The sequence below is a fragment of the Maniola hyperantus genome, chromosome 3 (assembly GCF_902806685.2).
Source record: "Maniola hyperantus chromosome 3, iAphHyp1.2, whole genome shotgun sequence".
Taxonomy (NCBI): domain Eukaryota; kingdom Metazoa; phylum Arthropoda; class Insecta; order Lepidoptera; family Nymphalidae; genus Maniola; species Maniola hyperantus.
Genome location: NC_048538.1, coordinates 4,109,728 through 4,136,496, shown reverse-complemented (window position 1 = coordinate 4,136,496; position 26,769 = coordinate 4,109,728). Strand labels below are relative to the sequence as shown.

Sequence of the window (26,769 nt, the reverse complement as noted above, 5' to 3'; positions counted from 1 at the left end):
ATCGTACAAATAAATATAAATCCAAGTACACATGACATTTGCAGATGAAAATTCAATACAATTAACGCTAGGCGTGGCCGGCGGCGCTAGGCGGGGCTTCGCGCGCCCGCCCCGCGGTGACCTACTTCGCAATCACTCGCTCAAAGGACGCTTTTCCGTCAAGATTATGTCAATTGAACTGCAAAGTGTCTGTCCTGTACCTACTGTCATCTACCTAAATAGAAGAAAAGCTCTGACTCATCAACGCCCAACCCAAACCTTTGGATCTAAAGCTAGTGTTGAAATTGAAATTTCACACAGAGGTTTCCTTTATAATGTACACATGGAACAAGGCTGGATTTTTACGAAATTCCTACGGGGTAGGGAATAAAGAGGATTTAGATTTTCACCGAGGGAAGCCGCGGGTGGTACTAGCTATATTTATCCGACTATTGAAAATTTACGTACCTACCTACATATTTATCTAAAAGCTGTAAACTTTGATAAAGCACAAGCTATTAGAAAAAAGTTTACAAAATCACTTGCTTGAAACTCTGCTTGAAACCTAACATATTATGACGCTTTTCCAACAAGATGTCAGTGCGTGTGTGAACTGTGAATGTACCATGTTTCTATTAAATTTGAGCCCTCTTTTCTGCTTCTACTTATACCTATATAGGTAGGGTGCTTCTTATAGGTAGATTCTATTATACCTAGCCATTTACTAAAATTTACATTTTTGTCGGGACACTCATGGATATTTTAGGCCTCTGTTGACTTTTTGGTATAAAGAAAATATGGTCCAGCAAAAAAGATCTGCATGTAGACCGTACATATCTAGGTAAACTCATATTTTTTACTCATACCTATTTTACAATAAGTACGTACAATAGATTTTTTAAATTCATTATAGGCGCACGCTTGACCATGATCACACCAGATGGCGTGTGATGACGTGTCCTAGATGGGATTTATTTGCCTAGAAGGTACCTATTCACTCTTATTTTAAAGATAACCGGTTTATAATCAGCAGGAAAAAATAAAAGAGGTCTCTTCCAATTTTTATCCCCTAAACAAGTATATAGAAATATTGAATTTTCTAGAAAGATCTTAGGTCAGAACTGTTTCCGGTGTCGGAGTAGGAGGCGTGACCCGCCCCCAGGATCGGGCACACTCATTGAGAGACGAGGGTTGTGAAGATTCCTGATTCCTCTCACTTGGCTGCGGTCGCCGCGGCGCGCGGACATGGCGCGAGTGTTGCGCCCACCGAGCCGCACGTGAGTACCCTGCCTTATACTGTTTTAAACAAGCATTCCATTTTTTTTTACTTTAGTACTTTATATTGTTATTTATGGTGTTGTTTTCTTAAATTATAACCAAACGGCATATAAACGGCAAAGCAGTAAAACCAGTTAAAATATTTAAAAGTTCGATTTTCAAAAGTATTTTCGTTTTATTTACTGTAGGTATTTAAAAAAAATAGAATAGAATAGATAGATAGATTTAGAAGTATTTTATTTTATTTTAGTCATATTACTGTAGGTATTTTAAAAAATAGAATAGAATAGATTTACTTATTTGTTGATCCAACACAATAGGTACCTATACCTAATAAACACAATCAAACATTTACGAAAATAACGCCTTAAAATCTAACATAACAACAGTGTCTATAATGACCAGTATATACTGTACGTAAATCAATTAACAAAAAAAACCGGCCAAGTGCGAGTCAGGCTCGCGCAACGAGGGTTCCGTAGTACAGTCGTATTTTTTCAACATTTTGCACGATAAATCAAAAACTATGATTCATAAAAATAAATAAAAATCTGTTTTAGAATCCACAGATGAAGTCCTTTCATATGATATCCCACTTGATATAGTTATCTTACTTTGATAATTGAAAATACTAATTTTTAGGTCATGACCACAATTTAATTTTTTTGTGTGATGTAACCACAAAATCACGGTTTTCAGATTTAGCTATTATAGGATGCCATCGTGATAGCTATCTAGCTATCCCGATCCGTCAATTCAGTCCCAGATTTTTTCCCTAATGTCAGCTATAAGACCTACCTATCTGCCAAATTTCATGATTCTAGGTCAACGGGAAGTACCCTGTAGGTTTCTTGACAGACCGACAGACAGACAACAAAGTGATCCTATAAGGGTTCCGTTTTTCCTTTTGAGGTACGGAACCCTAAAAAGGCAAAATGAGATTAAGGGATCCAGGATTTTTTTGTAAAGAGGCGAATAGATAGGTGAATTACAATACTTCTAATTATTAATAGGTAGAGTTGCCGCCTATATACCTAAATCTCTACATGTCTACACTACAAGTAGGTAGGCTATAGTCTGATACTGTAGTTCTTATACACTTAAAAGAGCTCGGTATCATACTATTCCTCTATGAATTTTCATAGTTTCAATGAATAAAGTGGCCGATGGATATAATTTTCATAATATCAAGTGCGCGTATTCCGTAGCACTTGCGTAGCGTTAAGCGTAGCACCCTTTTTTAATGAATGTAAAAATATGTGAAAAAGAAAATATCGGTTTATTTATTTGAAGAGTACTATATCATACTTATTGTTTGGCATAAGTACACATACAATAATACGTAATTATTATACTTACTTAACAATTTTACGGGCGTAGGATTTTTATACAGTGAATACGAAATAATTAGGTTTGGGCGCGTTTGGAGCCCTCTTAGCTTTAGTTTTAAGTTCGCGTGATAATTATCACCACTATATCTTACAAATCCAACAAATGACCATCAAAAGGCGTAATTTATTACCTATTTTGAATAAATTATTTGAATTTTGAATGAGGTATAGTAGCATACCGTCGCGTAGGTAGGAGTCTATTTCATCCCTCAGAGATTACCTACTTACATTACATTTTTATTTTCTTGAAAATAAATAGTAACAAATAATTACTTATGGCAAAAATAAATAGTTGAAAGCCGATAGCAATATAAATAAGACACCTAATATAAGCAGTTCTCATTCTGAGATTAGACCCGTGTTCACTGCTCATGCAGTAGTGGGCCAATAATAATGGATTAATGGATTGATGACGATGATAATAATTAATTTAAAAAGGTACCTAAGTATTTATGAGGGTGCGCCACAGAGAATTTAACCTCGCATACAACTAAAATTAAATCCAGATTCTAGAGTTAAATTCCAATTGTTGTCTTTGGAGCTTTTTTATTTAAAACCTGAAATTCTAATTAACACTTAGGACTCTTCAAAGTAACTCTGATTGATGCGAGCGACTTTGTCCGTGTCGATTTAGGTTTTTGAAAATCTTGTGGGATCACAATGATTCTCCGGGATAAAAAGTCACCTAAGTCACTTTCCAGGTATTTAGCTATACCTATCTATGCAAAAAATCACGTCGATCCGTTGCTCCGTTGGGGTGTGATTGAAGGACAAACCAACAAACAAACACACTTTCGCATTTATAATACGGGTAGTGATATATCTAAGCACCGTAGGTAAGCACCTATTTAAATGATGAAGTTTGCTACGCAATTTATGAAGCAGTTCACAGCGGCAATTTCGATGTGAGATTATTAGAATCCAATTTAGGCTCGGACTTTGCGTGCTGTTGTGATGACGTAGTGTTTTTCGCAGGGAATCAGACAGTAGTCCGTGACAGCTACTCTGCCACTGTGGGATCCAGTTACTTATAATAGGGTTGACAATTATGACAAACTACAAAGCGCAGCTACAAAATGAATTTGGTTTTATTTATCTACTAGTCGTTGTATCAAGGATATACAGGGTACCAGAACGCTAGCAAAAACTTAGCGTTATTTTTATACTATCTAAACACAATCCAATACCAATGACCATTTGCCTCAATTTGTAGTTTAGTGATTTAGTATTTTTCAAACCCGCAATGTATAACGTGCAAAACAAAAAATAATTAGGGTCAAGCCTCGCCTACGACGCGGCATTGACTCCGAGTGGCTTACTTACGCTGTTCGTTGACCTCTAGCGCCAGTCAGATGTTTTATTTATTTATCGTAAACTTTTACAAAATTATAGGATTTTATTCGCGTTTTTTTGTGGTATCATATCAATAATCATCAGTTCTATCACTTGTCTTCGTTTTTGCTAGCGTTCTGGTTAACCTTGTATACCCACCTACAGACGACGTTATAAGCGATTCGTCCGAACTTCGTAAAGATTTTCAGTTGCATTTATAATGATATTTTTGGATATTGTTAATTGTTTTTAAAGAAAGTGTTATACGTTTTAAAAGGCTTATTTGAGAGGAAATTTTTTGATCATATTTACATCTTGTTTTTATATTTATATAAATAAATCAAACACTTTAAGCATCGTTCACCAATAAAGCTTTCAAGTACCGCAATATTCGCCAATCTTTCCGACAACCATCGTCATAGTTCACCCTTTACACAAAACTTTTATAAATTAAAACCTTCTTGAAGAATCCGTTTATCTATTGGTGAAAACCGTATGAAAATTGACAATCCATACAGTTGAATCTGAGTATAGTGTGAACTAACAGACGGAGGGCAAAACAAAACAAACAAACAAAACAAAATTATAATAAGCAATGAATAGTACTTAATAGTAATTCTGCATTTCATGTACTTAGATGCATTGCATGGAAACATTGATATAATATAGGTAACTATTATATAGGATAGATGATAGATCACGAACAAAATAACATCGCTCAAAATGGCCAGGCTGTTTAAAAAAATTAATCTAAAATAACATTTAACACTTAAGCAGTCTAAAAATTAACTAATTAAATAAAGGTCAAACTATTATTTTGGCTTTAAGTTTTCGGGCCGCTTTTGAAGCACTTATTACAAATCCTGTAGGTACTCATATCGCTGCATGGAAGCCTGAATAAATTCTGATTATTTGACAAAAATACAAAACAAAAATAGCGACAACCCTACAAACACCGGACAGCTTGGTCAGCCAAGGGTTGTTCAATGCGAGCGCGGGATAACATTTGTCACTTCATCCGCCATGTTGGTAATGGAGTGGCCTTCGAAACGGGATTATTTCTGCTCTGTTAATTAAACCCGGTTAAAGGACGAGTGGGAATGTAATCACCGTGTTTTCTTTTGTATAGCTTTTCAATTAAGTTTGGGTAGGTTACACAATAATATGGTCACCACTTTTGCTTTTAAAGGGACAAGGCCTTAAGAACTGAATTGTCTACAGATCATAGAATCTATGGACATAAAAATTAAGTTGAATGCGACAAGGCTCTCTTGACACTTGACATTGACAGGGGGGCGCTGTTGGAGAACTAATGCTTAGAATATTCAAACAAGAACAAAGGGGACACTTGATGGCAACGTTAGTTCCGATTTTCGCCACGCGCCAAGATAGCCTTGTCGCACTATACAGTAGGTAGTGTAGGTATTGTAATTTTTTTTTAAAAGGGAACGCCGAGTTTCTTGCTGGATCTTCTGGGTAGGAAGAGCGTTTCATATCAGTGTTAGATACGCTTTGTAAAAGCTTATTTGAAAAAAAAATTAAGGCTTTTACGATGTCTCGCGTTATGGTATCAGAATGGTGAAGAAGGAACTAGGTCGGATAGTTCATGAACAGCTAGACAAGCGCTTTCCGAATATCTCGGCTGGGGCTCGATCCCGAGCGCACACTTCTAACTTTTTAGAGTTCTTGTACGCTATAAACAATTAATTAATAGCTATCATTTGATTTAACGGTGAAGGAAAATATCGCGAGGAAACCTGCATGCCTGAGAGTTCTCCATAATGCTCTCAAAGGTGTGTGAAGTCTGTCCATCTGCACTTGGCTAGCGTGGTAGGCTATGCACCAAACCCTTCTCTTTCTGAGAGGAGACCCGTGTTTAGCTGGCGCGGCGATATACTAGCATTTCGTCGCCGAATTATTCAGGGTTTATTTTGTTTAGTTTGTGGCGGCAACCGGACAAGTACTAGGATGTCGCTGAAGACCCCGACGCCGGGCGTCGGCGAGCGCGAGACATGGGGGAAGAAGGTGGACTTCCTGCTATCCGTCATCGGCTTTGCCGTTGACCTCGCTAACGTGTGGCGCTTTCCCTACCTATGCTACAAAAATGGAGGGGGTAAGTAAGTACTAGGATATCACTGAATACCCTGACGCTTAACGTCGGTGAGCGCGAGATATGGGGGAAGAGGATAGACTTACTGCTCTCTTCCTGCTGAGAGAGAAATAATATATTTACACGATAGAAAAATAACTTTTGTTGAACTTTAGACCGCAATGCTTTGTGAACTGAAGTACATTACACCTTAATGCGTCGCCACACAACGACTTTACAACTTGTAAGGTACTAACCACAGACCACCCTGTTCTGTGGTACTAACTTAAGGTATTGGAAAACAACACAGAGTAGAAAAAATATTAAACATTGAATTGATGGGAAAATGTGGGACTTATCAATGTGGCACTCCAAGCAAGGGCGGATCCAGGGGGGGGGGGGGGCATGGGGGTCATGACCCCCCCCCCCCCGGGCTGCGTCCAGGACCTAGGTGGACCACTAATTAAAATTGTTAAACATAACGTTTTTTATATTTTTATATTCCTAGATTTTATGTAAGTTCCTTCGAGATGTCACATTTCGTGTGACGTTCTTCAATGATTGAAGAACATCACACGGCACTTGCCCAGGGCCCACGATCGATTGGGGCCCAGTAGTCCCTGCCAGATCACCAAACTATAACAGACCAACCGATATTTTAATACCCAAAAACATATTTATTTCGATAAAATCAACGGTCAAATTCCCGACAGTAAAAACCTCTAAAAGTAAAAAATAATATGTATTATATGCCTATAATGTATTGGTCGGATTGGTCCTTTACGTTTATTATTTATAGTAAAGTTTTTATTATCCAAGCGCTCGTTGCATCTGGGAACCCCTAAAGATAATAGAACTATTCTTTATACAACAGATGACTTTATAGTTTTTATTACAAAATTTCTGGCATTTATCTATATCGTTATACAATATTTCTGACATTTATCTTTTCTTTTTTTGTAAATAATGTCATAAATATTGCGCTCGCTTCGCTCGCACGTTCTGTTCACTGCGATTAAAAATCCCTTCCGAGATGCAAGCTATCACTGAGTAGTACCTACCTACCTACATTTGGCCGTGAAAAAGTACCTAACAAGATGACAGACAGACAGAAAATTTCGCGCTCGCTTCGCTCGCGCTTTTGCTCTGTATTAGTTGTTGCCCGCCCGCAACCTTGTCCGCATTGATTTAGGTTTTCAAAAACCGTAGGAACTCTTTGATTTTCCGCATAAAAAATGTATGCAGGTTTCCGGGATGAAAGCTTTCTCTGCGTACTACCTGGTCAAAAAGATAGACCGTCAAATGGTAACAGATAAGTAGATAGAGACGCTTTCGCATTTATAATATTAGTAGCTACCTTAATATGATTTTTTCGTAAATATATGAAAAATTTCGCGCTCGCTTCGCTCGCGCTTTTACTTTATATTAGTTGATGCCCGCAACTTCGTCCACATAGATTTAGTTTTTTAAAATTTCCGTGAGAACCCTTTAACTTTCCGGGATAAAAAGCCGTTTCCAAGTGTAAACTATCTCTGAATAGTACCAAATTTTGATTTAGAATATGGACTTTGAAACGATTACAGATAGATAGAAACATTCGCATTTATAATACGTCTAGAACGTGACTTATCTGCTTTCTTTGCCTATTCCAAGAAAATAGTACCTACTCTGTCAAGATCATAGGGGCCCCGTTATTCTAATGTGCCCAGGGCCTCCAATAGGTTAAAGATGGCCCTGCGTGCGGGTGTGTGGGGCGTCCCCCCCAACCCCCGCTCGTCATACCCCGATTGTGACTTGACCACGACTATGTGACCCCCCCCTGGCACCAAAGCTGGATCCGCCCTTGACTCCAAGTTCATTGATTTTGCCGAAAATATTACGAAGGATAGGTAGCTGCTGAGCTCTCAGTGACATTAAAAAGTAAAAACAAGTTGAAAATCGTTTCAAAGAAAAAAATGTATATCTAGTGTAGGTACGTTTAAAAAAGCGTAAGTATTTTGATTGCATTTGGCAGTAGATCGCGATTTTTCAGTGTACTCGAAGTCAAATAGGTAATGCCTAAATTAGGTAGGTATACCTACTCAACGTATTTGACCGTTACCCTAAAATATGGAAACGCATTGAAAAACTTCAAAAAGTCTTAATCATTTGGCACAAGACCTATTAGGTAGGTACCTACTCTTTTTACAGGTAGATAATATTAAATTTCATTGAACTTATCCGGGTATTATAGAACAATGATCACGTGTGTACCAAATCTCGAGGGTTAAATTCACTTATCCCAGCATTATTACGTTATCCTGACTAAGTCAGTGTGTAAGAGGAGGTGCGGCGAGGTGATGAAACGCCGCCGTGAATGCTAAGTGCCTCTTGTCGCCTCTTGCCGCCTCTCGCCGCCTCTTGCCACCACTTATGACCTCTTGCGACCTCTAGCCGCACTAATTGTCGGCCTGTTTCCGACCTGAAAGACGTATTCACAACCTGTAAACTATTACGTGCTTATTGTGGTAGCTTTATTATGCAGTATAGGTAGGTAGGTATAAACTCTAGCTGTTGAAGTTTTTGAGCATTAGAAAAAGTTAGAAGTTTTTACTTTGCCTAGATACCTACTATTGCAGTGCAAATGCATACGGAAAACAGAATAGAATACCTACGAAGTAATTAAACACGAAATAAAAAAGAATTATATTTTGCTCTTTTTAAAAAACTCTATGTACTAGATAGGTAGGTATATGAATGTGTCCATGTCTATAAAGGGCTACCCACCAAAAATGGGCAATAACCAATTTAAAATTATGCTAAGTATATCTAATTATTGAACTGTACTGGCTGATCACTGATGATGATGATATTAATATTTATTTTTAGCACTGGTTAGTGGTTACCCACAAAATAAAGATTTGATTTAAATTTTCGGGCCCTATAACAATTTTGTTATCATCATCATTAACATTATTTTTGCATTACCAAAATATTTCCGTTTGGCACGTACGTACTTAGATATTACTTATTGGTAAAAAAATCTACCTAATTACCTATACATATTACCTATATATGTCTCAAAAATTTAATAGACCTACCTATGGAAGTACATTCTTTTATTATTTTGTATAATCTACATATTATGTTTAATAATAGGTACCTATTAATATTGGAGTACCTGTACATAATATATTTCATTCATTTATGAAATTCTTAATATCAATTCATAAAGTACCAAAGCAGAATTCTGAAATTCCTGCCTCATATCTCTAGACTATGCACCGTAAGCACATACGACTCGGCATTCCCGCAGTGCATGTCTGATTGCAACCTCGCCTAGTGTAGACTGTAGGGCTCTCGAACCTAACTGCCGATGACCGCCTTTAGACCGGCTTAAATGCTAATTGAATTGTGGGGTTACAGGTCGCTTGAAGTCACAGTAAGTTTAGAATTTTCTTCTTACATTTTCATTATACTGTAGAGTCCAAAAACACATAAATAGAATGCCTGCTAATAAAAACTGGTAGCAATGTAGATAGTAGGTACCGATTCTTAGATATATTCTTCACTCGTAGGCTGTGCTCGTAGGCTAGATTTGATTTTGGTAGAATAGGTACATGCTGTCATACTTTATGATATAAAAAAAATACATATTGACTTTTATTGCTACTACAAATTTAATAAATAATGAAGTCAAAATAATGAAGCTATTTGTAGAATTTTTTCATGGAACTAAACGTAGTAACTAAGTAGGTAATTTAAATTTCAGAAAATCCATTATAATATGTTTTATGGTAATTAAAAGCTAATAAGCCTTATCACTCAGATCGAGGAGTGAGACACAACAACCAAACTCGCTTGTCAAAGACTCGCTAGACCCGATGTAAGGGTAGTACATGAGTCCTTAGTGGTCTAAATCTAACACTATTACTACTAAAATATTAGCGGTCATTATTTCTTAAAAAGAGCTTTTCCAAAAATTCTCTGAGAAACGTAATAATGATTTTAAAATATTTATAGACACTTAATAGAGACAGAGCCAGCGCGTGCTAGATCTTCGATATTTTATAAATGCTGACAGTTTCTCTGCGTATGGAAGAACGATCGACTACGAAGTTTGGATAATGGTGGCTTTGGGAGATAAAAATCTTACGCCAAAGTATAAAGGCTGTTTTTTAATTATCTCAGAGTTAGTATTAAAAATGATGTCATGCGTTGCCAGACCTACGTCCAGCAGTGGACGTCTATTGGTTGATAATGATGATGATGATGATGATGGTGATGATGATGATGATGATGGTGATGATGATGGTGATGATGATGATTGCCAGACTTAGTGACAGACGCCAGACACTTAGACGCCCAAGTTTAAAAGATTAAGGGTGTCTGGCAGGGGGATGTCTCTTTGCAGTAATTTTAGAAATAAGTATAACTGGCTACCTACCTATAGTAAATGATGAAAGAGAACTAAATAAGTGGATGTTAGATGCAGACGGAAATGGCTAACCGAACTGGCGTTCGCAACGCGTTGGGCTTCAACTAGTCCGGAACTCACCGGAAACCCACCAAATGAGCTTTCCTCCTTTGATCTTCCTATTGTGACATCAACATATTATTCTATTGTCCTATCTTATGTATACCTAAGTACGCAAAAATATTATTTGCGTACTTATGCATATAGATACCTTTTGTGGAATTCAATTTAAGCCAGAAGAAAACAGGAAACAGAACTCAAAAGTTTGCGCAAACCTGTCAAAAAAATCTGAAATGCTGTCATATTAACGTAGTAGAGAGAGAGAGCCAGCGAGTGCAAGACCTTCGTTATTTCGAAAGCTGAAAGTTTCTCTGCGTATTGCCCCTGACACAGGGAGAAACGATCAGTGACTATGAAGTTTGGATCATGGTGGCTTTGGGAGATAACACGTGACAAAGGTGTAAAAAATCTTTACGTCAAAGTATAAATTCAATATTTTTTATTTTTTGCTTCGGAATAGGGCGTTGCCACGACACTAAAGTGTCTGGCAATGCATGTCGTGATTTTTAATAGGTATGTAGATACTAATCCGCGAAAACCTTGAAAAATTCGGTGCATGCATATTGCATAGCTATTTACAGCTTTCTAGGTCCATCTGTTCGGGCTGGACGTAGATCAGTCAGTCAGTGAGTCAGGTCTTTTCGTTTAATACCTACACATATTTAGGTTGAACAAATTTGTAAACCACAACAGTAGTCAAATACTTAACAAGAAACAAAGTTCCTACAACACTAATTACATCCTCCACTTTGTACGAGTCAAGTCTTTGGCGTCAAAGAGTCAGTAATTGAAAATCAAAACCCGCCCTTTACGCGACGTCGCGAGAAACTTCGTTAGCTACTCGACGTGCAGGAAAATTAGTAACACAATAATATGGGTAATAAGGTAATGGAGGGGGAAGGTCATCTGTAGCCTTCTGTAGCCGATAGGTCCCCCTCTTGATCTGATTAAATATCAATTCTGCGTAGCAATGTTATCGTTTGAAGTGCCGTCAAAGGGTCAACGGCGGAAATTTGTTTAAGCGCTAGAACGCGTTTATGAGCTGGTGCCTGGTCGGCTACAGCTGAGTTAATTCAATTTTAGATAGTTATTACTAGACGCTTTGGTGAAATTACATACTAGGTATAATACGCGACAGGTCGAGATGACAGTCGGGGTAGGGAAGCCCCGCACACCCGCATATCCCCCGCGCTAACCCGGAGCGCGGATGACGTGCGGTTGTGCGTAGCATCCCCCAGCCTCATACCCCGGTTGCCATCTCGAACTGTCGCGTATTATATAATCTTATGTTGAAAGCTAATCACATTTTAATCGACTTCCAAGAAGGAGAGAATTATTCAGCACATATAATATGTTTTTTAAAAGAAACTAAAGAATATTGCGTGAAGCTCGCACAACTTCAACATTATTTGCAGAAACAATTTTTTTTAAATATTTCAGTGGCTTTTGAAGTCGGTTTTTTGAAAAGAATTTTTATTAACTGTGTATTCTTTTTTAATACCTTCCATTTTAATTAATTTACGTTTAAGAAAAAATAATAAAAACCATATAAAGTACATACTACTTAGAAGTTAGAACAAATCCCGGTCTAAGTTTTTAGCTACTCAACTATTCGTAGTTGATTCTTTTGTTCGCAAAAGAATCTAACCTTTCTTTTATTCGTAGTTTCCAACATAATAAATATCTTTTTTAATAAGCACATAAACTATTGTATTATTAAGTACTACCAATAGATACTAAATTCTGTTACTATAAATAAAAACACGAGAAAATACTTAACAGAAAAAAAAATTCTTTTCCGTAGACCAAGGAAAGACTGTCGTTCTCGTTGGTACTTAACCAGTCAATCACAATCTTCATAAAAGCAAACTGTCACCCCGCAGTGACCCGTTGTTACGTATATGCAATCTGTAACAAGTAATTTGGTCCCGTAATTGATTGAGCACTTCATCATAGCGGCGGTCACGGCATGTCACGGCAACGTTACGTCACGGCTCAGTCGACCACGGTGACGCTTTGAGTGCGTAATGGAGGAAAATTGATTAACACTGTATGAGTAAACCCTACTGTTGATATTCTTTACTTCGATATCTACCAGCTATTTAACTCCTCACTCCTCACGCGTCATTTTAACTTTTTGTGTCAAATTTTATGTCAAAAGTACGATTTTAGTCCTTATTTTAACGGTGAACATTTTGACATGACAGTTGACCCATAGAGTTATAATGGCGCGTGAGGAGTCATTTTTATGGGCTATACTTACATAACATTGATAATCAAATCATCAAGTAAGCATCTTCTCGGTAGGAAAGGCATTCCGAACCAGTGGTAGATGCATCCGACTATTCGTAAGTACTTGTAAAAGTTTATACGAATAAAAAAGATTTCTATTTTATTTTATTTTATTTCTATTTTATCAACTAATACGAGTATCTACTAACTTAACGAAAACGGGTTTTATATAAGTATAAGATTTCTTAAAACATGATCCCTACTTTGTTTTTAAATTCAGATTTTTTTAATGATTCAGAGGCTACTATTACGAGTATAACCAGTGCGATTGCCTGTGGGTAAAATATATTCTGTCTACTTACTTATTAGTTTTATTAGACAAAATAATTTTTTCTAAAATTTTGGGAAATTTTTATTGTTTAATTAATCTAAAATAATGTAAGGATCGCTATTCTACCGTCCTACCTATTTCTAAAAAGCCGTAAATAGTTTTAAGCTATCACCAAAAAATAGTAAAAATTTTCGAAAACTAATGTATAATGACCAAGGTTTTTAGTTTGGTCCTTTGTAGCAAACTTTTTATAAACATCAGTTTATATATTATTCCCATATTTTTTTACGATAACTTATAATACTTATAGGAGGAAGCAGCATTGTAAAGCGGTTTCTTTCAATATGAAATATTGGAGGGTGGGAGTTAGACGGATTTATTTTATCGCTGGATGCAACAGGTCGCGGGATCAAAGCCTCTTTTAGTCGTATAAAAAGTAGTCTCGCTTTTGAACTTTTAAACCAGGACAGAGATTTCTGAGCCCTGGTTGTACTTTTCAAGTTAAGGTCCGTAGTCCGCCGTACGTGAATCTTCGATTTGGTATGGACGGGAAAAATGACAGATTTGCGCTCGGTTAACGTTACCTTGAAAAGTTACACTTAGTAAGGTTTCTACCCTAGGCGTAATGTAGGGACTCATCTGCATCATCATTATCAACCGATAGATGTCTACTGCTGGACATAGGGCTCTTGTTGGGACCTCCACACGCCACGGTCTTGCGCCGCCTGAATCCAGCACCTCTCTGCGACTCGTTTGATGTCGTTTGTCCACCTAGTGGGGGTCTTTCAACGCTGGGCCAATCGAGGTCACCATTCTAGCACCTTGGGACTCCAACGTGCTAGAATGGTGGGCATTGAGCTACGTGGATTACTCTGTTTCTCCTACGGTCTACGGATCTCTTCATTTCTGATTTGATCACATAGAAAAATTTACTTCCGTACTTTTCTTTTTTCTTTTTTGACTTATATATTACTTCGTATGGACAGGCCCATTGAACAAACAAAATGGAACCGATTCAGTGGTGCTTTAGCACCAATATGCAACCTCAGTGACGTCTGAATTTCAAACGGGTCGTTCATTAGTATCTAAGAGGTGGCGCTAATTTATTTGGTTTAAAAACCGTGAAAAATTTTGTTCGCTTGGGTAAATAGTTTGTGACAAACACTTTCCATTGTCATTTCTAAAAGTCAAAAGCTTTTCTATATTTAAAATTTCATTTTAAATTTTTCAATCGAAATCTGGACTTGGGATAATAAAATCGTCGTGGGCCATTCCCGACGGGGCGCGGATGATTGGATAGGTAGGTATTACGAGATTTCCAAGGGAACAGTCTAAGCATTAAATCATTCGTGGGATCTTAGCTGATCGGAAGTCGGAAATGTGTTTATTATACCACGACTGAATCGAAATAGTTGATGATAACTTTATACCTACCTATATCCGTTTTGGCCTATTGTGTATCGCCTTGACCTAATGTAATTTAGTTGTTACACTCCGAAAAGTGTCCAATAATAATAACTGCGATAGGTTTAGCGCCCGTATTAAATTCCATCACTCGGGTATGATTTCGGTGTACCTACCTATCTAATATCTTGAGTGATCTTGGTTCTGGTTACCGAAATAAGCCAAATGAAATTTTTATGGACTGTTATAATTTTATTACCTACTGACAAATACTTACATAAATTGAGCTACAAACTGGAATCAGGATAAAGCAAATTTCATTATTTCATTCATTCATTAATTTTTTTTGAAGATTATAATATTATAGAGGTTATGTTTCATTCGATTTGAAGAACTTACTAAAAACAAAGAAATGAAATAAAAATAAAGAATTAGAGAAATGAAGAATTTATAATATAAGGTTCTTCTTTTGAAACAAAATTATTTTAATTTTATGATTTTATGAGTGGTATGTATTTGTGATAGCCTAGTGGTTAGGACATCCGCCTTCTAATCGGAGGTCGGAGGTTCGATCTCGGGCACGCACGTCGCACCTCTAACTTTTCAGAGTTATGTGCGTTTGAAGTAATTAAAACGGTGAAGGAAAACCTGCATGCCTGAGAGATCCCCATAATGTTCTCAAAGGTGTGTGAAGTCTACCAATCTGCACATGGCCAGCGTGGTAGACTATGGCCAAAACCCTTCTCTCTGAGAGGATACCCGTGCTCTGTAGTGCGCTGGCTTTGGGTTGATCATGATGATGATCACGTATATACCTAGGTACCAGCGGCGAAGAGTCAATATAACACGATTCCTATCGGCTTCCCTTTAAGAATTGGCATAATATAGCGTAAGTAGGTACTATTCACATAAATTCGGTAATACGTTCGTAAATACAAAGGTGCGATCGTCACAAATGCTATTTTTTTTTGTTATAACTAATTTAAGTTAAAAGCATAACAGCTAATGTAGGTAAGAAACATACACCTACAGTCCTACACCATACAAGCCGTAAAATATCGGATTCCCTAGTTAGATTTTTGCTTAGTATTTATCTCTTTCATTTCCCTAGCGAAAGCGAAAGGAGCGAACTAGGTCTGTCTTGCTCTACGGTTGGAACCCACCAATTTAATCTGGCCCAGTAGCGAATACGAATTTGGAACTCGGACAGGTCAGACAAATTTGACGTAAGTAAGCCGCTAGAATCCGAGTTACCGTATTATACCTCCAAATTAAAAATTATATTAATAGTATTATTTTAACAGGTACATGCTACTATTTTGTATTTTGAAGGGTGATTTGATATTGATTTTGATTGATTATTATTTGTTTTTGTGAAGCGTCCATGCACGTTTGTTTTTAAAGTTGTTAGTGGTGTTTTATTTTGATATAATAAATTGGGGCTAGTGATTAATAACTAATAAGTGTAAGTTCGCGGTAATTTAGATGCAGTTTGGTAAGTCAACATCAGAAATTACCTTAATTCACATAGATTGTTGTTTAACAGATTTCCTATTTGTTACGTAACGATAGTAATTTTTCTAAATCGAGTTTTGAAAACAAAAAGCGTCTTTAATCGATGGGGAACAGCTGATATTCTTTTAGGTAAGTAGGTAGGTAGGTACCTTTCCGGCTTCCCTTTTTCAGATTTTCACCCTTCGCCACTGCTAGGTACCTACCCGTTATCTACATTATATGTCTTAAAGAGAGAATAAAAAAAAAACAGCATTGGTTCTAAAGGAATGAATCAGACACATACCCAGTACTTTCAATCACTGATGAGCAACATAATGTTCGCAGTAAATTGGTGCTGATAGGATCATTACGCGTCCAACTACCAACATATTAAGTCTTTAACGGAAGACCCCTATTTAGCAATTGTACTCAATTCTTAAGTAGTAAGTACTACGTATTCTCGAAGACAAATTTTTTACACCTAACGAAACACTGAAAAATCAAAAATTGCGGAAACGGCAGGGATGCTTCTCTTCGCTGTAGCATAGGATAGAAGCAGGCATTGCGGTATTGCGGCAGTATTTGCGGAATTCCATGATATACAAGGAATCAAAAACCTACAATCCACTGATTGTATTGTGCAACATGCAGCATGTGATTTGCACCGCCCGCCCTCCCACTGCTAAACATGCTGGAAAAGTCTGCTTCGCTCTAGCTATTGCGAGCGTGGAGTGCCGTTAAGACCGAAATTATAAAGTACTGAAAAATAACGTACTCGTAGCTAAGCATAGTTTACCGTTGAAGAAAACCTAAGACATTTGTAGAACTAAAAAAGATTTGAGTCCTAATGATAAAGTAGTTACCTACAAAATTACTATAAGAGCTTTCTTTAGACACTCCTTTAAAATTTTCGCAGTTACATTCCACTGTATTGTCTAGAAGTTCATAAAAGCTTGTTCTAAGTACGAGACTTAAAAGGCCAATTACCGCACAATTTGCGTCGTCCTTCACCCTCCGCCCTCTGTCGATATGAAATTATTGCCTTGAGAATATAGATCTGCGATCTGAGATTGCTCCCCCGAATGAAATAGAGTGAAAAATGTCCCCACTTTAAGAGGATTAGCAGGTCAATTGAGATAATATCAAGCTTAAGTTTTTTTTAATGAATTCTCTAGAGCTTTGAGCATTAATTGTACTGGTATAAGATCTTAAGAACTTTCAATGCACCGCACCTATCTATGTAAATGTTATATTTATTGTTTAACTAGATGATGCCCGCGAGTTCGTCCGCGTTCTTTTAGGTTCTTAAAATCTCGTGGGAACTACCTTATGTTCGTCTCCAGGACGTTTCTCTGTACCAAATTTGGTCATTACTCGTCGTATTTATTTATTTTGAGCTACCTATCAGCTCAGTTTTACCAGACTTACTATGTAGTCTGGTAAAACTGTGCTGTGGGTAGCTCAAAATAAATAAATAAAAATATTTTTTATACATCCTACGCCATAGATTAACTATTGGTCTCGCTCCGATGACGTACGCTATCTTGTATGCTTCTTGTAGGCAGTTGACTATGTATCGGGTTATTTGTATCGTTATATATCTTGAAGGTTATCAAAATTCTCATTGATATCATACAGGCGCCTTCCTGGTACCATACTGCATCATGTTGGTGGTGGGCGGAATCCCGCTGTTCTATATGGAGCTGGCGCTGGGACAGTTCCATCGCAAGGGTGCCATCACCTGCTGGGGCAGGATTGTGCCTCTGCTTAAAGGTAAGGACTTCACCGAACTAATACGGTATTTGACAACTAAGTAGGTATAGTCAATTCAATTACTTTTTATCAAACGTCAAAACGCGCGCTTAGTATGCGAGATTCTAATACATTCGTGGAAATACCGGCATGCGACGTAACAATCTTTTGGCGTGTTTTTTTTTTAATTTAATCGATAATAATTTAAAATGGTTACTACTCTTAAAACTAACAAAGGACGTGGATTTTACGTATTTTGGAAGACCGTCTATTTAATAATTACTGAGAATAATTTATTTTTGACATAGGCAAATACCCAATTTACCAAGAAGTTTGTTGATTTTATTCATTTCATCATGAAATGAATAAAATTAACATTATTAGGGTTCCGTATCTCCGTAGATAAAAGGAACCCTTATAGGATCACTTCATTGTCTGTTTGCTTGTCATGTCAGTAAAGACCCGTCAAAGAAATCAAAACCTTGATTCATGTGTACCTATTTCTACTACCGCTTTAAAAAGAAATGATAAAAAACCGAGTTACTTATTGCATTTCAAAATGGCTGCCATGCAAATTAAAATAAAATAAAAAGTACACAGTGATGTATATCATGTATGATGGTACAGAACCCTTAGTGTGCGAGTCCGACTCGCACTTGACGGGTTTTTTACATTAGTGTCCCACGTTGGGCGCTAGCTTGCGTTTATTTTCGGTTTTTTGTTTTTTTTGTTTTTTTATTTGAAAATTCAACTTCTAAGGGGGTTTGAAATATGTGTAGACCACGCGGACGAAGTCGCGAGCATAAGCTAGTAGCATATAAATATCATACTGAATTTACGACCACTTAACTCAGTCACGTGCCACATAGAAGTCTTGAGAACGCTCAATGTCTTAGCAATCTTGAATTATAGCACTTTCCTTTTAAACCCTCTAGCCTTGTGGTAAAAGTCTGTTCATGGATACAACTCAGGGATCACTGGTTCGAATTCTGAGTCTCTACAAACATAACGAAAAGTGTTAACTTCTTTGCACTTTTGGGACTTTTCTCATAAAATGCATGCCATACCGCTACGGCGTAGCTATGTAACAGGTATAGCGTAGCGGCTACGCTGTACCCATTTACATCAATCAGTCTAACAAAATAATGACATGGGCGTGGGCGTTCCTTTGATGATTCGAAAATGAATGACCTTACATATTTCGTAACTTACTTAGTTTGAATTTCATTGATTGATTGGTTTATTTAGATTTCATGCTTGCGTCTCTCACTTTTCTGTGTACAATGCAGACTTTATATACCTATACTACATAATTATTTTAATGATTTTCGCTAGTACCTAGTCGTTATTTTTGGTTATATATTAGGATACTAGCTGATGCTCGTGACTTCGTCCGCGTTGATTAATATTTTTAAGAATAGATAAAAAGTAGCCTATGTCATTTTTCATTTCTTTAACTTATCCATGTAAAAATTCATGTCGATCCTTTGCTCCTTTGTGACGTGATTGAACGACAAACTACCAAACAAATAAATCAACAAACCAACAAAAAACCACTTCCGCATTTATAATAGGTATGGGTAACATGGGTAGTGATGGTATTGAATTTAATAATTATTGATCGTACGTTTATTTCGTTTTTGAATTCCATTCATGCTTGCATCATTTACATTTCGCTCCGTAAAAACCCTTTTAAGTCATTGCTGCTAGAATAAAATAAAGATCATATCATTCGCGGCGGTGTGCTCCCAAGGCTTGCACTTAACACCCATAATTGACACCATTTCTCGCCTCCCTAAGTGCTCCATACGCTTTGAAAGGACTGCAGATTTGCGAGGCCGGCTTATGGCCGGTGATTTCATTTCACTTGTCACGTCCCGCTAGAGTGGCTCCAACGATATGATTTTGAAGAATAAAATTGGTAATGGAGTGGAAAGGACGCTTTCTGAGGACATATTTTCTATAAGGGTTGGGTGTTGCTTACTTTTACTTAGGTATTTTTTTTGCGCTTTCCTTTTTAACCGACTTCCAAGAAGGTAGAGGTCTCAATTCGATGTGTATGTTTTTATAGACAGATTTTTCCCTATGGTGGACATAATACATATAGTACATGATACTGATTTAAATACGTTACTCTTTAAGAGTAAGAATTTGGTGATTTGCGTGAGTGATAGATCTGACTCCTAACTAGTTTTCTATGATGTCATTTATGTTTATGGCACATGGGAATGTGTCCAATACGTGACCATAAGATAATCACTTGCAAGATAATGTTTTAATCAGTTTTTATCGTAGTTAGAATTTTTATAATAATTATACATGTCAACTTAAAGATTACCCCTACCTAAACTATATTTCTTAGTATATAAGCTACAATAATCTGTAAATGTTTATGCCACTCTACATGGTAGAGATATATGATAGATGATACCCGCGACTTCGTCCACGTGGATTTAGGTCTTTTAAAAATCCCGTGGGAACTGACTTTCCGGGATAAAAAGCCTATATCCTTCCCCGGGATGTAAGCTAGCTCTGTACCAAATTTCATCAAAATCGGTTAAACTTTTGGGCACTGAAAAGCTAGCAGACAGATAGACAGACACACTTTCGCATTTATATTATTATATGAATTAGTACTACAACACAAGTCTGCTGGTCTTTATTTTCATCTGCCTGCCCGCAAATCTTTTCTATTCCCTATGTAGTTTGTGGCTTCTAAGTTAGCCAGTTGAAAAGATTTCTGTACTTTTCAATAAATTACTCCTTTTGTTTTATATTTACTTTATCTTGTACCTCTGTTTTATTTATCCTTAGGTATCGGTTACGCGGTGGTTTTAATAGCTTTTTATGTGGACTTCTACTATAACGTTATAATCGCGTGGGCTCTCCGGTTCTTCTTCGCTTCCTTCACCACCATGCTACCTTGGACGAACTGTAACAATGACTGGAATACGGAATCCTGTCAACCGGTAAGAACATTTTTCATATTTTTATTGGATGTAGAACTTACTGAATATACCACGTGTAAAGAATGCTGCTCTAATAAGTGGATTCCTAGATTTCAGTAGCTTTAGCTTAGTTATTGAGTAACATTAGCTTATTTTAGTGTATTGTAGTACTTATATATTTTTTTAAGGAAAAAGTCGTAATACGAATATCTACTAGTAACTATACTTTGCTATTGTTATACAGAACTAACGGTATGTAATTTCTGTATTTCATTTACGTCGTGTGTGCACAAGAGAATTGGCGTCAGATTACTAAATAAGTCACCTACTTGAAGTCATATTTTCACATTTAGAGACCATCATAGTCATATCCTTGTAGTAATGTTTTGGTAACGTAGTACAATATTGTTGTAGTTTGAAGCGAACTGGACTTCGGTAAACGCAAACAAATCAACACGCCACAACTCCTCCGCGTCCAACACCCCCGCACAAACCACACAATTCACATCTGCCGCTTCTGAATACTTTAAGTAAGTCACACTTACCTCGTAGGTATATTATTTATACAGTTTCATATGCTACTCACCTACTGCCATAATACTTAATACGTGATCTTAGACTTTATTATTCCAAGTTCAATAGTTTCTAGAGCTCTTATTTTATTGACGACAATCATGCTTATTATTAAGCAATGATGAGGTCTAGCTTACAATGCTAGAATGTACCTATTAGTGGATACATTATTATTATCTCTATTAATCATCATTATCTCTATCAATAAGTACATTTAAGTATCTTGTATTAAATTAAAGGAAATGAAGTAAAATACTCTTTATTGTACACCAAAACCAAAACAAAGAATTAGGTACATGACAATATTATACGCAATGTAGGCATTGTTTAGAAATTAAACATTGAGTACTTACTCACTTATGTATGTAGGATCCCTTTAGTGAAAGGGATCACGACCCTCAGAAATTAGGGACAGGTATAACGCAGATAGAGAGAAAAAGAGTTTAGTTGACAAAATAAAAGCTTACTGAACCGAAGGAACGCAACTCGAACAAGCGCATTGAATTGGTTTTAAAGTTCAAGCTTGTTGCTTACGAAAATACATTCATGGAATCATGAAATGGAAAATATTTTATTCTAATATACAACCATGATAAGAAGAATCTTATTTATGAAACAATTAACGTCAATGATAGTTATTATGGTTTTTTTGTTATAATATGATCAGTACAACAAAACTCAGAGTAGTTTTTGAGGCATCAGTAAGTCTGCATTCGGGTCCGGGTTCTTATCGAGCAACCAGCTACGACAGGCTACAAGAAAAAATATAACAATTTGCTTTTATTACTGAAATTTAAGTTATTCTGATTGGTAATGAAATTTTCAGCCGCGCAATTCTAGAACTTCACAGGAGCGAAGGGCTACACGATTTGGGCTCCATCAAATGGGACATGGCACTCTGTCTGTTTATGGTGTACGTCATCTGTTATTTTTCGCTGTGGAAGGGCATTAGCACATCTGGAAAAGTATGTATTCACAATTATATGGATAAAATAGTTTTAATGACATTAATTTTAATGAAATTTCGCACAGTGATGCACCTCGCCTCCCGTACACGGCCATAAGTTACTTTCATCCCGAATAATCAAGGAGTTCCCACAGGATTTTTAAAAACTAAAAACATGCGGATAGATCTCAGATTATCTCTAATCTGTGGGATAGATATAGGTATGGATCCAGATATTTTTTTAATGCCACTGACGTTCTGATTCAGTTGCAGTTAATAATTTTGATCGTAATTTTTCTTTGTAGGTCGTTTGGTTCACAGCTCTGTTCCCTTACGCTGTTCTTCTGATTCTTTTGGTGCGAGGGATCACTTTACCAGGTTCCGCAACCGGAATTGCCTACTATTTGAGTCCTAATTTTGAAGCTATAACTCAACCGCAGGTATTTATTGAAAACGACGAGTCTTATTAAAGTCATAAATACAATAGTGGACTGTATACAAACTTTATTTTTCAAGGTGTGGGTCGATGCAGCAACGCAAGTCTTTTTTTCATTGGGTCCAGGATTCGGCGTTCTTTTGGCTTATGCTTCGTATAACAAATACCACAACAACGTTTACAAGTACGTATCTTTAAAAACCTAACATAAAAGCAAATTAGCGTGCAAATAATCCAAATTGGTTATATACTTAATCCATAAACCTGATGACATCATAAGTTTATTTTTTATACCTACCTATTGCCTTTTTCCGATTTTCTCTGTACTTAGCCTGTACTCTGTACATTTGATTTTTTTTACATTCATTGTTTTCTATTTAATTTCTATGCCTTCGACTTTTTCAGAGATGCTCTACTTACCAGCGTCATAAACTCCTGCACGTCCTTCATAGCTGGTTTCGTCATCTTCAGTGTACTTGGCTACATGGCACACGCGTCCGGCAGAGATGTTCAAGACGTGGCCACGGAAGGCCCAGGGCTGGTGTTCATAGTGTACCCGGCTGCGATCGCTACCATGCCGGGATCCACCTTCTGGGCATTGATATTCTTCATGATGTTGTTGACCTTGGGCTTGGATAGTTCTGTAAGTTGGTAGTTATATCGTTGCATGCATAGGATGGAGTAATACCTACCATGGTTGCATGGTAATTAGGTTTTTCATTAGAATATAATATATTATTATTCAAGTAAACTTTTACAAGTGCTTTTGAATCGTCAAATAATTTATATTACTTACCATTCACCACTGATTAGGAATGCCGTTCCTACCGAGAAGAACTAGCAAGAAACTCGGCGGTTGCTCTTTTCAAGTGTTCAATTTACAATAATACTAGCTGATGCCCGCGACTTCGTACGCGTGGATTTAGGTTTTTAAAAATCCCGTAGGAACTCATCAATTTTCCGGGATGAAAAGTAGCCTATGTCCTACCCCGGGATATAAGCTAACTCTGTACCAAATTTCATCAAAATCGGTTGAACGGTTGGGCCGTGAAAAGCTAGCAGACAGACAGACAGACACACTTTCGCATTTATAATATTAGTATGGATTATGCATATATACGCATTGCTGGAGCGAGTCAATTCCAAGCTTTTTATCATTCACATAATCTTCGACTGTATAATATGCTTTTTTTAGGAGCATCGGTACGTTTAATAGATTTTTTAAGCTTGTGTAAAGCCAAGTCTAAAATTTATTGCGGAATTTAATTATAAATTATTACACTCATTCCCACAAAATTATTAATGACTTTCCTACTTTTAATTCATGGCGTAGATTCGCAAAGCTGGCTGGAATTTAGCTTACCAAGGGAAACATGACAATCAATAACAACTAGAGCGAACATCTTTAAAATCATTGATGGAGACTTTTGAGTTTTGACAGTGTTGAATTTTGACAGTTTTTAATTAAAAGTAAATACTCGAATTTACTTAAAAATTAAGCAATTAAATCCTGACCATAGACTAATTATTGGTTTCGCTACGCTGCTCCCTGCTCCTGACTTTCAACAATCATAACTCGCAATGTTAAATTTTGTAAGCGTAGGCGTAAGCGGTTTGCTTTGTGCGGGCGTCAAATCGTTATCCGTGATTTCTAATCCACTACGTTACCATAATCTACAGCAATAAAAAATTGACGAGCAAAATTATTATAGTAGGTAACTAAACAATTTTTACTCTTTTTGGTACAATTTTTTTTCTTTTATTTACTTTCAGTTTGGCGGTTCAGAGGCAATAATAACGGCACTGAGCGACGAGTATCCCCCGATCGGTCGCCACAGGGAAGTGTTTGTGGCGTGCCTATTCACTCTGTACTTCATAGTTGGATTGACTTCATGCACTACTGGCGGGTTTTACTTTTTCCAACTTCTGGATCGATACGCGGCTGGTTACTCTATGTTGGTTGCTGTGTTTTTCGAAGCTATTGCTGTTTCTTGGATCTATGGTAAGGTCGTAAAATACTTGGTAAAATACTTTTATACGAACTATTACTTAGAGTATTTACTGACATATCTGGAATTTAAACAAGAACCTGAACCTGTTGAGAAACATAATATTTCCTAAACTGAAATTATATTTGAATAAAAATTCAACACCAAAAGACATCCATTAAAATAAATAAGGACACTATAAATTGTCGACTTAAATCACCTTGGTCAATCAAATGTAAATACTCGTGTGCAAATCTGTGGACAATACTCGAAGTGTCAGACACTTTTACCACGTACATTTTATTTCATTTCATTTTATTTCATCATTTTAAAAAACCTACACTAAATTTACTTAAATAATATATATGAATAAAAAATAAAAAAATAAAAAAAAAAATATAGGTTGAGAGTGTTTGTTAGATGATGAGAGTTTTTTATGGCTTCCTGGAGTAAAAATGAACCAAAAAAGTTTTGAAGAAATATTTATTAATATTAGTTGATGCCCGTGGCTTTATTCGAGTAGATTTAGGTTGATTTGAATTTCGAGACCTCTCTAATTACTATTCGGAATTAGAAATCTCCAAGATGTAAGCAGCTCGTTGTGATTTTTTTTTAAACAATATTAGCCATGTTAACGGGCGGGGTTTGAACCGTCGACCTTTCGGTTTTCAGTCCACTCCTTTACCGGTTGAGCTATTGAGTAATTCAGCAGTTGAGTAGTGGAATAGATAAATACTTTTGAATTTTGAAAAATGTTAGTATATAGATTGAGATCTTTTTGTGCAGGTACTGAAAGATTTTGCGAAGACATCAAGGACATGATCGGTTTTCGACCTGGTCTGTACTGGAGGATCTGCTGGCGCTTCGCGGCTCCTGCATTCCTCCTCTTCATCACTGCATACGGTCTACTGGATTATGAGCCGCTGCAGTACGAGGGCTACGTGTACCCGGTCTGGGCCAACGCTTTGGGCTGGACGATCGCTGGATCTAGCGTTATTTGTATTCCAACGGTTGCCATTTACAAGATTCTCACTACCAAAGGAACTTTCTTTGAGGTATCGATGACACCTTCCTATGTTTTTTTTTAAACTCTAGCTTTCAGAGATGTTATGTTGACTTAACTAGAGATTTCCCTTATTTTTATTTTCTCCATCTATTATATGGAGACGCTACATAGTCTATTAGTTTTAGTATGCTTGTATGTACTTTATATACATTTGATTTATAAAATCTCTATGAAAAGGAAAGATGCAAATTGATTGGAGAAAAATGTCCGTAAACTATAAAAAATTAAGTATAATTTTAAAAACTTTTAATCTCATTCCAGCGTCTCCGCATCCTAACAACGCCATACGGTGACACAGAACGCAGCACAGTCACCAATGGAATGGTTGTGTCAGAGAGCGGTGGCGTAAGATTGACTTCCGCTGTGACGACGCCCAGCACCCCGCCCGCACCAATTGCACCAACCGCACCCTCCGCACCAACTGCACCACCATACGGACAACCTGCGCTTGTGTGAGCGACGCTCTCCTTTGACGTCTACTACGTGTAGACTGTAGACGTGCACAGGAAAATAGTTTATCAACGGTTAACAAATAAAATTATGAAGAACTATCGGGTATATGGCGTGTGGATAGTAGTCATGTTGATTTGAATTATTATTTTTTAGACTTAAGGGGCTAAAGGAAACCCAGTATTAGTAATTATCGTAACAATTGTGTAAAATATTTATGTAACTAAATTATTCCTACTTTTTTTCAAATAATAAAATTAATCATTTTCCAATATATAAAATATAGGTACTTACATAACATTGCTGAGCTTTTCAATATGCATTAATGTGCTTTACCTTGCTGTGCTTTTTTATAATTTATATTTAAGGTTATTATATATTTTAGCCAATTCATTCAACATAGAAGCAAATATTTGCTGTTTAACTATGCTTTCAAGCTTTCTTCAATAGTTCGAACTAATATATTACAGAGATTATCATATACTTAGATACGTAGCTATTTACTTAAAATGTACATGTACCTACCTATTATAAAAAATATAGGTAGTAATAATACGATAGCGA

The 26,769-nt window shown here is 36.7% G+C and overlaps 1 protein-coding gene across 1 annotated transcript; it reads left to right on the top strand.

Annotated features, from left to right (window-relative positions):
• The first annotated feature begins 1,151 nt into the window (after positions 1-1,151).
• On the top strand, positions 1,152-26,505 carry DAT (Sodium-dependent dopamine transporter). Its single transcript, XM_034984555.2, has 12 exons — positions 1,152-1,256; positions 5,920-6,093; positions 17,685-17,819; positions 20,613-20,767; positions 21,161-21,276; positions 22,146-22,284; positions 22,571-22,705; positions 22,782-22,885; positions 23,107-23,344; positions 24,475-24,703; positions 25,476-25,744; positions 26,017-26,505. The coding sequence occupies exons 2-12, from the start codon at positions 5,949-5,951 to the stop codon at positions 26,209-26,211; spliced, it is 1,860 nt and encodes a 619-aa protein (XP_034840446.1). The 5' UTR covers positions 1,152-1,256; positions 5,920-5,948; the 3' UTR covers positions 26,212-26,505.
• Positions 26,506-26,769: the final 264 nt, after the last annotated feature.

Coding starts and splice junctions, on each gene's coding strand:
- DAT (XM_034984555.2), top strand. CDS start 5,949: ATGTCGCTGAAGACCCCGACGCCGGGCGTCGGCGAGCGCGAGACATGG. Junction 6,094..17,684: donor ATGCTACAAAAATGGAGGGG/GTAAGTAAGTAC, acceptor GATATCATACAG/GCGCCTTCCTGGTACCATAC. Junction 24,704..25,475: donor TGCTGTTTCTTGGATCTATG/GTAAGGTCGTAA, acceptor CTTTTTGTGCAG/GTACTGAAAGATTTTGCGAA.